Source organism: Panulirus ornatus, chromosome 46 (assembly GCF_036320965.1).
Source record: "Panulirus ornatus isolate Po-2019 chromosome 46, ASM3632096v1, whole genome shotgun sequence".
NCBI lineage: Eukaryota > Metazoa > Arthropoda > Malacostraca > Decapoda > Palinuridae > Panulirus > Panulirus ornatus.
In genome coordinates this window covers 15,174,042-15,187,555 of record NC_092269.1, presented here as the reverse complement: position 1 = coordinate 15,187,555, position 13,514 = coordinate 15,174,042, and the positions used below count along the sequence as shown (strand labels likewise).

Here is a 13,514-nt window from a genome sequence, read left to right as displayed (position 1 = left end):
TATCAACATTACATATATATATATATATATATATATATATATATATATATATATATATATATATATATATATATATATATATATTTATATATATATATATATATATATATGAGACAATTGTCATATAAACCTTTAAGCCGCATATTACTATGTTACAACATATATAAACTTACTTGATATATAAAACAGGCAGAGATTTAATGGGATATCTATCAAGAGGCAAATCGGCTGTTTGTTTACATACATGTGTGACTGCTCATAGATAACAGCATGCATGGAAGTTTGGCAGGTGTTTCATATAGTCTATGCGGTTTTCCCAAAATTCACCATAAGGGAAGGTTTTTGTAAAGTGTGGGGTAAATCCGAATGTCGGACGCAAGGGAAAAGTATCTCATTTGGATATCTCCAAATGTTGCAGAGAGGATTAATGCAATGCACTGTAACAGTGAAATTCAGCACAGAATTCTGACCAGTAATGATACTTACAGTTAAGTTCTTTAAAAAGTCTGCAATACATAGAATAAGCAGATAAACAGTACTACAACTGTTGCTGATCTTACAGTACTTTCACATGACAGACCTATTTAAAGGTATATGACTACCTTTACTAAATAATTTATATTACAGGTTATACCTCTTTAATCCAGCAATCTTGAGGCCTGGCCATTGCTGGCACAGAAAGTGACCCCTTGAAAGGGCCTAGGGTGAACACTCTTACCAATTACCATCGGCTTAGTTTTATGTGTTTCTGCTGCATTGGTGCAACCAAGAATCACTACCCTATCTTTGGAATCGTTACCCCACGATGGAGACGCCACAATATCTTGGGCAAGGTTTTTTTGTGGCATATAATGCCAGCACAGGGCAGATTCAGCAGCATTAGGCACTTTTTCTGAGGCTATGAGAAATAAACAGGACTGTTAATCAGCTCAGCTGAAATGTAAACAGATTTTAGCACCTCAGTACAGCTAACCCTGGTGGCAGATCCACAAACTAATGGCAACAGATTCAAAATGTGCTGGACCACAGAGTGCCAGATTAGAGAGGTACAACCTGTACAATTAAATCTACAAAAGCCTGAAGCACAGTTCACAATGCAGTATGTTGAAGAACATAACATCTCTAGTGTTGTGCACTCTAAAATCAATCTGCATAAGAGGTCGTGGATTTACTGATTCTAACTAATGGCTGAATCAATTCACGAGCATTTTTTGGGATCAATAGCCATAAATGCCAAGAATGCAATATAGTAATCTAAATATAGTCCTGTTAAGGAAAAAACCATACTATATAAACATAAGCTGAGAAAATAATTTGGGTTCAATTCTAAAGTTAGCAAATACCAATTCTACATGCTGAAAAGAAATAAAAAATGTGTATATATTTGTATACATTAAAAGTAATCTCTATAAATGTGGTAGCTATCTGATAAACTTTAATTACAATCAGCATCAGTACTGTCTGGAATTAAATGTATGCATCAATCAAATATCCTTCACTCATTCAACCTATGGATCAGAAATATAAATTTTCGTACTTGTTTGCTGTATCCTGTTTTAGTGAGGTAACACCAGAGACAGTTGAACAATGTTTGCTAATATTCACTCACTTGCTGTTATTTAATGTACATGTTGTTTTTGACCATAGAATATGGAATGAGTGTGGTCCTCAAATTGACACCTAGAGTCATACATATTCTGAGGATTTTTACTGGCTCTGAAAGAGTCTTTTTTTACAAGGGACCACTACCAACATATTCATGTGTTCTTGTATTTAAGTGACTGCAAAAAATATTACAAATAGAGATGATTAGGTTTACAGAATTAGGCCAGTGCTAGATTTGGTGAAACATGAATGTCCTTCAGTAAGGCAACAGGAAACATTTTGTCGATCAAGATTGGAGGATGGATGTTTTGAAAATAACATTGCCCCACAGCAAACTCAGAGATGTGGTTTTTTTCATATATATATATATATATATATATATATATATATATATATATATACATATATATATATATATATATATATATATATATATATATATATATATATATATATATATATATATATATATATATATATATTTTTTTTTTTTTTTTTTTATACTTTGTCGCTGTCTCCCGCGTTTGCGAGGTAGCGCAAGGAAACAGACGAAAGGAAATGGCCCAACCCCCCCCCCATACACATGTATATACATACGTCCACACACGCAAATATACAAACCTACACAGCTTTCCATGGTTTACCCCAGACGCTTCACATGCCTTGATTCACTCCACTGACAGCACGTCAACCCCGGTATACCACATCGCTCCAATTCACTCTATTCCTTGCCCTCCTTTCACCCTCCTGCATGTTCAGGCCCCGATCACACAAAATCTTTTTCACTCCATCTTTCCACCTCCAATTTGGTCTCCCTCTTCTCCTCGTTCCCTCCACCTCCGACACATATATCCTCTTGGTCAATCTTTCCTCACTCATTCTCTCCATGTGCCCAAACCACTTCAAAACACCCTCTTCTGCCCTCTCAACCACGCTCTTTTTATTTCCACACATCTCTCTTACCCTTACGTTACTCACTCGATCAAACCACCTCATACCACACATTGTCCTCAAACATCTCATTTCCAGCACATCCATCCTCCTGCGCACAACTCTATCCATAGCCCACGCCTCACAACCATACAACATTGTTGGAACCACTATTCCTTCAAACATACCCATTTTTGCTTTCCGAGATAATGTTCTCGACTTCCACACATTCTTCAAGGCCCCCAGAATTTTCGCCCCCTCCCCCACCCTATGATCCACTTCCGCTTCCATGGTTCCATCCGCTGCCAGATCCACTCCCAGATATCTAAAACACTTCACTTCCTCCAGTTTTTCTCCATTCAAACTCACCTCCCAATTGACTTGACCCTCAACCCTACTGTACCTGATAACCTTGCTCTTATTCACATGGACATGTGTGGACCAGGTGTTTGCTTTGAAGAATGTATGTGGGAAATACTTAGAAAAGCAAATGGATTTGTATGTAGCATTTATGGATCTGGAGAAGGCATATGATAGAGTTGATAGAGATGCTCTGTGGAAGGTATTAAGAATATATGGTGTGGGAGGAAAGTTGTTAGAAGCAGTAAAAAGTTTTTATCGAGGATGTAAGGCATGTGTACGTGTAGGAAGAGAGGAAAGTGATTGGTTCTCAGTGAATGTAGGTTTGCGGCAGGGGTGTGTGATGTCTCCATGGTTGTTTAATTTGTTTATGGATGGGGTTGTTAGGGAGGTGAATGCAAGAGTTTTGGAAAGAGGGGCAAGTATGAAGTCTGTTGGGGATGAGAGAGCTTGGGAAGTGAGTCAGTTGTTGTTCGCTGATGATACAGCGCTGGTGGCTGATTCATGTGAGAAACTGCAGAAGCTGGTGACTGAGTTTGGTAAAGTGTGTGGAAGAAGAAAGAAAGATATATATATATATATATATATATATATATATATATATATATATATATATATATATATATATATATATATATATATATATATATATATATATATATATATATATATATATATTATCCCTGGGGATAGGGGAGAAAGAATAATTCCCACGTATTCCCTGCGTGTCGTAGAAGGCGACTAAAAGGGAAGGGAGCGGGGGGCTGGAAATCCTCCCCTCTTTTTTTTTTTTTTTTTTTTTTTTTTTCCAAAAGAAGGAACAGAGAAGGGGGCCAGGTGAGGGTATTCCCTCAAAGGCCCAGTCCTCTGTTCTTAACGCTACCTCGCTATCGCGGGAAATGGCGAATAGTATGAAAAAAAAAAAAAAAGATATATATATATATAAATATATATATATATATATAGGAGAGGATCACAATTCTGCGCGTGATCAAGATATTCCTATGAGTCCAGGGGGAAAATGAAACACGAAAAGTTCCCAAGTGCACTTTCGTGTAATAATCACATAGTCAGGGAGACACAAGAGAGAAATATAACAGTCAGTTGATATATATCGAAGAGACGAAGCTAGGACGCCATTTGGTAAACATGTGATTGACCAAAGCATATTTTGGGATAGGGGATAGGGGAGAAAGAATACTTCCTACGCATTCCTCACGTGTCGTAGAAGGCGACTAAAGGGGACGGGAGCAGGGGGCCAGAAACCTTCTCCTCCTTGTATTTTGACTTTCTAAAATGGAAAACAGGAGAAGGAGTCACGCGGGGAGTGCTCGTCCTCCTCGAAGGCTCAGATTTGGGTGTCTAAATGTGTGTGGATGTAACCAAGATGAGAAAAAAGGAGAGATAGGTAGTATGTTTGAGAAAAGTAACATGGATGTTTTGGCTCTGAGTGAAACAAAGCTCAAGGGAAAAGGGGAAGAGGGGTTTGGGAATGTCTTGGGAGTAAAGTCAGGGGTTAGTGAGAGGACAAGAGCAAGGGAAGGAGTAGCGCTACTCCTAAAACAGGAGTTGTGGGAGTATGTGATAGAGTGTAAGAAATTAAACTCTAGATTGATATGGGTAAAACTAAAAGTTGATTGAGAGAGATGGGTGATTATTGGTGAATATGCACCTGGGCATGAGAAGAAAGATTATGAGAGGCAAGTGTTTTGGGAGCAGCTGAATGAGTGTGTTAGTGGTTTTGATGCACGAGACCTGGTATAGTGATGGGTGATTTGAATGCAGAGGTGAGTAATGTGATAGTTGAGGGAATAATTGGTATACATGGGGTGTTCAGTGTTGTAAATGGAAATGGTGACGAGCTTGTAGATTTATGTTCTGAAAAATGACTGGTGATTGGGAATACCTGGTTTAAAAAGCGTGATATACATAAGTATACGTATGTAAGTAGGAGAGATAGCCAGAGAGTGTTATTCGATTACGTGTTAATTGATAGGCGTGCGAAAGAGAGACTTTTGGATGTTAATGTGCTGAGAGGTGAAACTGGAGGGATGTCTGATCATTATCTTGTGGAGGCGAAGGTGAAGATTTGTGGGGGTTTTCAGAAAAGAAGAGAAAATGTTGGGGTGGAAAGAGTGGTGAGAGTAAGTGAGCTTGGGAAGGAGTCTTATGTAAGTAAGTACCAGGAGCGACTGAGTACAGAATGCAAAAAAGTGAGAACAAAGGAGGTAAGGGGAGTGTGGGAGGAATGGGATGTATTTAGGGAAGCAGTGATGGCTTGCGCAATAGATCCTTGTGGCATGAAAAGCATGGGAGGTGGGTTAATTAGAAAGGGTAGTGAGTGGTGGGATGAAGAAGTAAGATTCTTAGTGAAAGAGAGGAGAGAGGCATTTGGACGATCTTTGCAGGGAAAAAATGCAAATGAGTGGGAGATGTATAAAAGAAAGAGGCAGGAGGTCAAGAGAAAGGTGCAAGAGGTGATAAAAGAGGGCAAATGAGAGTTGGTGTGAGAGAGTATCATTAGATTTTAGGGAAAATAAAAAGATGTTTTGGAAGGAGGTAAATAAAGTACGTAAGACAAGGGAGCAAATGGGAACTTCAGTGAAGAGGCCTAATGGGTAGGTGATAACAAGTAGTGGTGATGTGAGAAGGAGATGGAGTGAGTATTTTGAAGGTTGTTGAATGTGTTTGATGATAGAGTGGCAGATATAGGGTGTTTTGGTCGAGGTGGCGTGCAAAGTGAGAGGGTTAGGGAAAATGATTTGGTAAACAGAGAAGAGGTAGTAAAAGCTTTGCGGAAGATGAAAGCCGGCAAGGTAGCAGGTTTTATTATTATCATTTCAATCTATATTACTTAGGGCATTGCGTATTTCCAGTCCAGAGTTTATTGATGATGAGTTTGAGAAGATATATTCTATTGGATCTAAGTTGAAGTTCCCTAGATCTTTCATTGATAAATCCCTTAAGTTAGCAAAGAAATCATTTATAGAGTTGAGCCTAAACCTCCCAATGACACCAAGTATCTTTTAGTTCTCACTTTTAATAATAATCTCACTCTGCTTCCCATGTTGCTTAAATCCTTTAATGTCAATGTTGCCTTTAGCACCAATAATACTATAAAGAATATCTTAATCAGGAATTCACCAGAAAATTCTCTTAGATGCATCTAGAAAGTTCCTTGTGAAAATTGTGATAAATTTTATGTTGGTCAGACTGGTAAGGATCTTCCTGTTAGACTTAAGCAACATAATTATAGTATAAGAACGGGAAAAGATTCAAATGCCTTGTTTAATCACGTTAAAGACTATGATCATTTTATTCACTGGAATAACGCCATCTCAGTTATAAACACTAAATCTATTCCCAAAAGAAATATCACTGCATCTTCAATTATTGAATACAAAAAGAATTATAATCTTAATATTATTGATGGTCTATACAAATTAGATAACTTTACTGTTGATAAAATTTGTAAAATGATAAGTTTATAAAGGCTCGTTGTATGTTTTGGACAATCACATGTTTACCAAATGGCGTGCGAGCTTCGTCTCTTCGATGTATATTAACTTGTGTCTCTCTTGTGTCTACCCTGATGATGTGATTATTACACAAAAGTGCACTTGGGAATTTATCGAATTTATTGAATGGAGAAAAACTGGAGGAAGTGAAGTGTTTTAGATATCTGGGAGTGGATCTGGCAGCAGATGGAACCATGGAAGCGGAAGTGGATCATAGGGTGGGGGAGGGGGCGAAAATCCTGGGGGCCTTGAAGAATGTGTGGAAGTCGAGAACATTATCTCGGAAAGCAAAAATGGGTATGTTTGAAGGAATAGTGGTTCCAACAATGTTGTATGGTTGCGAGGCGTGGGCTATGGATAGAGTTGTGCGCAGGAGGATGGATGTGCTGGAAATGAGATGTTTGAGGACAATGTGTGGTGTGGGGTGGTTTGATCGAGTGAGTAACGTAAGGGTAAGAGAGATGTGTGGAAATAAAAAGAGCGTGGTTGAGAGAGCAGAAGAGGGTGTTTTGAAGTGGTTTGGGCACATGGAGAGATGAGTGAGGAAAGATTGACCAAGAGGATATATGTGTCGGAGGTGGAGGGAACGAGGAGAAGAGGGAGACCAAATTGGAGGTGGAAAGATGGAGTGAAAAAGATTTTGTGTGATCGGGGCCTGAACATGCAGGAGGGTGAAAGGAGGGCAAGGAATAGAGTGAATTGGAGCGATGTGGTATACCGGGGTTGACGTGCTGTCAGTGGATTGAATCAAGGCATGTGAAGTGTCTGGGGTAAACCATGGAAAGCTGTGTAGGTATGTATATTTGCGTGTGTGGACGTATGTATATACATGTGTATGGGGGGGGGTTGGGCCATTTCTTTCGTCTGTTTCCTTGCGCTACCTCGCAAACGCGGGAGACAGCGACAAAGTATAATAAATAAATATATATATATATATATATATATATATATATATATATATATATATATATATATATATATATATATATATATATATATATATTGGAAACGATCAATATTTTCCGCGTGATCACGATATTCCTATAAGTCCGCGGGAAAATGAAACACGATAAATTCCCAAGTGCACTTTTGTGTAATAATCACATCATCAGGGTAGACACAAGAGAGACACAAGTTAATATACATCGAAGAGACGAAGTTCGCACGCCATTTGGTAAACATGTGATTGTCCAAAACATACAACGAGCCTTTATAAACTTATCATTTTACAAATTTTATCAACAGTAAAGTTATCTAATTTGTATAGACCATCACTAATATTAAGATTATAATTCTTTTTGTATTCAATAATTGAAGATTCAATGATATTTCTTTTGGGAATAGATTTAGTGTTTATAACTGAGATGGCGTTATTTCAGTGAATAAAATGATCATAGTCTTTAACGTGATTAAACAAGGCATTTGAATCTTTTCCCGTTCTTATACTATAATTATGTTGCTTAAGTCTAACAGGAAGATCCTTACCAGTCTGACCAACATAAAATTTATCACAATTTTCACAAGGAACTTTCTAGATGCATCTAAGAGAATTTTCTGGTGAATTCCTGATTAAGATATTCTTTATAGTATTATTGGTGCTAAAGGCAACATTGACATTAAAGGATTTAAGCAACATGGGAAGCAGAGTGAGATTATTATTAAAAGTGAGAACTAAAAGATACTTGGTGTCATTGGGAGGTTTGGGCTCAACTCTATAAATGATTTCTTTGCTAACTTAAGGGATTTATCAATGAAAGATCTAGGGAACTTCAACTTAGATCCAATAGAATATATCTTCTCAAACTCATCATCAATAAACTCTGGACTGGAAATACGCAATGCCCTAAGTAATATAGATTGAAATGATAATAATAAAACCTGCTACCTTGCCGGCTTTCATCTTCCGCAAAGCTTTTACTACCTCTTCTCTGTTTACCAAATCATTTTCCCTAACCCTCTCACTTTGCACGCCACCTCGACCAAAACACCCTATATCTGCCACTCTATCATCAAACACATTCAACAACCTTCAAAATACTCACTCCATCTCCTTCTCACATCACCACTACTTGTTATCACCTACCCATTAGGCCCCTTCACTGAAGTTCCCATTTGCTCCCTTGTCTTACGTACTTTATTTACCTCCTTCCAAAACATCTTTTTATTTTCCCTAAAATCTAATGATACTCTCTCACACCAACTCTCATTTGCCCTCTTTTATCACCTCTTGCACCTTTCTCTTGACCTCCTGCCTCTTTCTTTTATACATCTCCCACTCATTTGCATTTTTTCCCTGCAAAGATCGTCCAAATGCCTCTCTCCTCTCTTTCACTAAGAATCTTACTTCTTCATCCCACCACTCACTACCCTTTCTAATTAACCCACCTCCCATGCTTTTCATGCCACAAGGATCTATTGCGCAAGCCATCACTGCTTCCCTAAATACATCCCATTCCTCCCACACTCCCCTTACCTCCTTTGTTCTCACTTTTTTGCATTTTGTACTCAGTCGCTCCTGGTACTTACTTACATAAGACTCCTTCCCAAGCTCACTTACTCTCACCACTCTTTCCACCCCAACATTTTCTCTTCTTTTCTGAAAACCCCCACAAATCTTCACCTTCGCCTCCACAAGATAATGATCAGACATCCCTCCAGTTTCACCTCTCAGCACATTAACATCCAAAAGTCTCTCTTTCGCACGCCTATCAATTAACACGTAATCGAATAACACTCTCTGGCCATCTCTCCTACTTACATACGTATACTTATGTATATCACGCTTTTTAAACCAGGTATTCCCAATCACCAGTCATTTTTCAGCACATAAATCTACAAGCTCGTCACCATTTCGTCACCAATTTATCGATCCAACGCGAGAAGATACAGAGCTGGGACTGGCTATGGGCCAATGGCTGCGGCTAGGATATGAACTCACGCCGGCCTGTGTTGGCTGGTGGCCACGAACACTAACCTTTATGTGTTTATGATTGTGTGATGACAACGCACTTCATACTGGTGCAGGAGGAACCTCTCCAGCAGTTGTGTCTTACATATAGAGACACATCGTTAATGCATTTCTACATCGGGTCGTAAGGACGCAGTTCATCATGATGTCTGTTCCTCTTTCGTAATACCATTCAAATCAGATTCTCATAATAAGGGATTATCGTATCGTCTGTTGAATCTCCTTCTCTTCTATATGATCGTTTGTTTCAGGCTTACACATATTCAGCAATCTTCCTGACGACTGCATTTATTCATTTATATTATTCAAAATCGTTTAACAGTTTACATACTTTTTCTAGTTTCTGTGTACAGAGAGCTGTAGGTATATTGTACAAAGGAGTGGGACTTAGGGTGTAGCTATACTCACTTATAAACAAGTCGTCTATGTATGGCTCCAAAGATGTCAGGTTCCACACACGATCTAGCCGGACGTCAACCCCACCGTTGTCACAGTAAAGACATCGTTGGTACACTTTCACTCTCTCACTCCAAGCTGAAACAATCAGATGTGTGAGTATGAATAACGTATGAATACATACATGTAATTCTTTTATTCTGTGTTTTATACTTGTTGACTGTTTCCTGCTTTAATAAAGAAGAGCCAAAAGTAAAAGAAAACACCTCAGGAAGAGAGAAAAAAGTCCTTACTGTACAAATTCGTAAGATCCTTCGTTTCGCGGCCTATGTGACCTTCGGTGCTCCTGCAGAAGAGACGTGGCTCACCTATTGGATAACACTTTCTGAACTGGAAGAGTTAAAGTGATCGGTCGGTCAGACACTGTGAGATCATTGGTGTCACATTAGGTAGTCATCTTTCTATCGATTGCAAGGCGGCATGACCGTGTAGCACGTTAAGCTTCGAATATGGGATCGTAAAACTGTTTATACCTTGACAGAGGCATATTCGACAGGACCTCAGAAATCATGGTGGTGCTGAAGACGTCAGGAAACAGCAAATGACAGATTACATGGTGCTGGAACTATAATACTTTTTAGTTTTTTTTTTCAATTGGCTTGGGAATTCTGAGTCCTTAGGGAAAAATGTTCTATACGTTCCTAATATCTCTCCTCCGCTTACTTAAGACAGTTAGGAACAAAGGAGCAGCCAACTTCGTAGCTGCATACAGCTTAAGATTATTTACAAAAAACTGGGAGTCCTGTTTAGATATCAAACTGCTCCGTTTATACAAGGGATTGATGTGTCCTTGTATGGAGTATTGCTCTCACATCTGGGGTGGCTCTAGCTCTGCATCCTTACTTGACAGAGTTGAGTCGAAAGCCGTCCTCCTTATAAACTCTAATAGGCTAACTTTAAAACTTAAGCTGCTTGCCCTGCGCCTCATAATTGGTTCACTTTCCCTGTTCTATAGGTATTACTTTGTTTTTGTTTTGTTTTTTTGCTCCCGGAAGCTGGCTGCCTGTGTGCCCCCACCATTAGCTAGACAACACAGTACTCGGCAAACTGCTGCGTCACATGATTATTGTGTGGCCATCAGCAACTCAAGGGTGGGCCATTTTGACAGCTGCTTCTTTCTCTACGCGTCGAAGTTTTGGAACTCTCAATCTTCTCATGTCTTTTATAATTACTATGACCAAATATGTTTGACAAGACAGGTCTTTCATTTCCTCTACAATTCAAAAAAAATCTTCCCTTGTCTTTTTTTTTTCTTTCTAAACCTCTCTATATTTCATTAAGGTCCGGTCTTGATGAAGACTTTTCTCCGTGACTGGAGCCTCAAGTGTAAAAAACAAGAAAGATAGGAAAAAGAAAACACTGAGCAGTAACTTGACTATCCTCCACATGAATTATTGGAAACAGAGACGTAGTATTTACCAAGACCAGTGTTGTTGCTGAGTTATATAGTTCTTATTTGGAAAATAATTTGTAGAATAAGGATACAATATCATCAACAACAGCACGTCCATGCGAGTGACAGTTTGTAAGAGGGCGTCACTGTTGTCTGGCATTACCTTTCTTGGTGGTTTCTGTCTTGAGCATCGTCTTCGGTGTGAGTCTTTCGTAAAGCTGAACCACAAAGTATAGCATGTCCTTCACGTTGTGTAGACTGGGATGGCGAAGAAAAGCTTTCATCCCTGGCCGCTCACCCACTATTACCACGCTTGTGTCTGGCCACAGCCATAGCTCAGACGTCTCAAAAAACCTGTGTGACGGTCAACCTTTACTGAATAAAATACAGACGGATTCAGAAAACGTAGGAAGATGTTGAGATCTGTCACATTTATCCATAGAAATATCTATGAAAGATTATAAGAGGACTTCGATCATGATATGTGTACATCTCGTCACCTGAAGGCCAGGCTGTCATCACCATGGTTGAGGTGTAGGATCAGGGCGCGGCAGGTATGCCTGGCTTCCCCCCACAGTCCATGAAGGAGGTGGTCCTGTGTTGGCTGCTCCTGATCAAACAACGACGCTGCATCCACCACCACGCTGCCCATAGCATTGGATAGTTGCCTGGAAGAAAGCTTAAAGGTAATCTGAAGTCTGATACACTTTTCCCTTATTAATCTAAATATTCATCATAATCATCAGTAGAACATGTTAGAAGGAAGAGGAGTAATTTCTTTCGTTCGTCAATGTATATCAAAGTCGTCCTTGTTGGTAGTACTAATTCTTGTTCACTGGCTTACCAGGAATGTATCACGTACTAACACTACAACTGCGTGATACCAGGGGTGACACTCCTTATGCCTTAGCTGTATATACTGATTTACCTGTTGATGTGTTGCAGCAGCGGAGAATATTGTGTTGTAGCCGCAAGCACCAGATGGCACTCAGCTAAGTACTGCTCTACCACCTGGCCCACCACCACAGCCACCTGGTGAGCACCTTCAGTCACAGTAACAGCTGTCCTGTCCGCTCTGCCACTCGCCACAGCAGCAAGGAGTAATAGGACAAAGGTTGAACATCGTCTCATCCTGAACTGAAAACAAATGGAACTTTTCTCTTGCGTCTGCATCCTAGAGACATACACATGTCTGGCACTTTGAGTTTAACACAGAGGATAGACAGATTCTGAATGTGGTTAAAAGGTTAATGACTCCGTGTTTATAGTAAGGCTACATAAAGTAAAACAATGGAAGTGAATGCAAAGAGAAATTTATTATTAAAGAACGAAAAGTTTACATCAGGTCAGTAATACAAGACGTATAGGTTCTTTACATGCAGATCTGGAAATAGACATATTGAGAGCATTGGCAATAGTTTATGATGCAGCGTTAGGAATATACAGCTCCGGTGAGTTTGAGATGGTGACTGAGAATCATAATTACACACATCACAAGTGAAAGCCGAGGGAAGTTATCAGTAAAGACTGAAATACATGAAAGCAACATAATGCATGAAGGCAATATAATACATGAAAGCAACATAATGCATGAAGGCAATATAATACATGAAAGCAACATAATGCATGAAGGCAATATAATACATGAAAGCAACATAATGCATGAAGGCAATATAATACATGAAAGCAACATAATGCACGAAGGCAATATAATACATGAAAGCAACATAATGCATGAAGGCAATATAATACATGAAAGCAATATAATGCATGAAGGCAATACAATACATGAAAGCAATATAATGCACGAAGGCAATATAATACATGAAAGCAACATAATGCACGAAGGCAATATAATACATGAAAGCAATATAATGCATGAAGGCAATATAATACTGAAAAGGAGAGTAAAACCGCCGATCAGTACATTTTACCGATTGATGTTAAGGACTGTGTGTGTGTGTGTGTGTGTGTGTGTGTGTGTTGATAACCATATGACGATCGTGTAATGATCACATCGTCAGGGGATATACAAGAATGAGATGGAAAGCTTAGAACAGTCAGTTGATATACAAGGAAGAGAAGTAGCTAAGATGCCATTGGTAAACAAGCGTTACCGGATGGTGATCATGTTGGTGTGTTCGGGTCTAGCATCATGCCTGTCATGAATTCCCTGTGTATTTAGTAATAAAGGATTAAATGATATTTCTGGTGATGAAGGAGTTACATTCAATGACTGAAGTAGCATTACTCTAGTCAATACAATGGTCATAATTTTCAACAT

At 39.0% G+C, this 13,514-nt stretch overlaps 1 protein-coding gene across 1 annotated transcript in view; it reads right to left on the bottom strand.

Annotated features, from left to right (window-relative positions):
* LOC139763316 (glutamate receptor ionotropic, kainate 2-like) overlaps window positions 1-12,361 on the bottom strand; it is a 77,988-nt gene extending 65,627 nt beyond the window's left edge. Inside the window, exons 1-4 of the mRNA XM_071689338.1 lie at window positions 12,159-12,361; window positions 11,731-11,898; window positions 11,394-11,584; window positions 9,790-9,915 (exon numbers count right to left, since the gene is read on the bottom strand). Coding sequence (XP_071545439.1) covers window positions 9,790-9,915; window positions 11,394-11,584; window positions 11,731-11,898; window positions 12,159-12,361 — 688 coding nt within the window. The remainder of the gene's footprint in view (window positions 1-9,789; window positions 9,916-11,393; window positions 11,585-11,730; window positions 11,899-12,158) is intronic.
* Window positions 12,362-13,514: the final 1,153 nt, after the last annotated feature.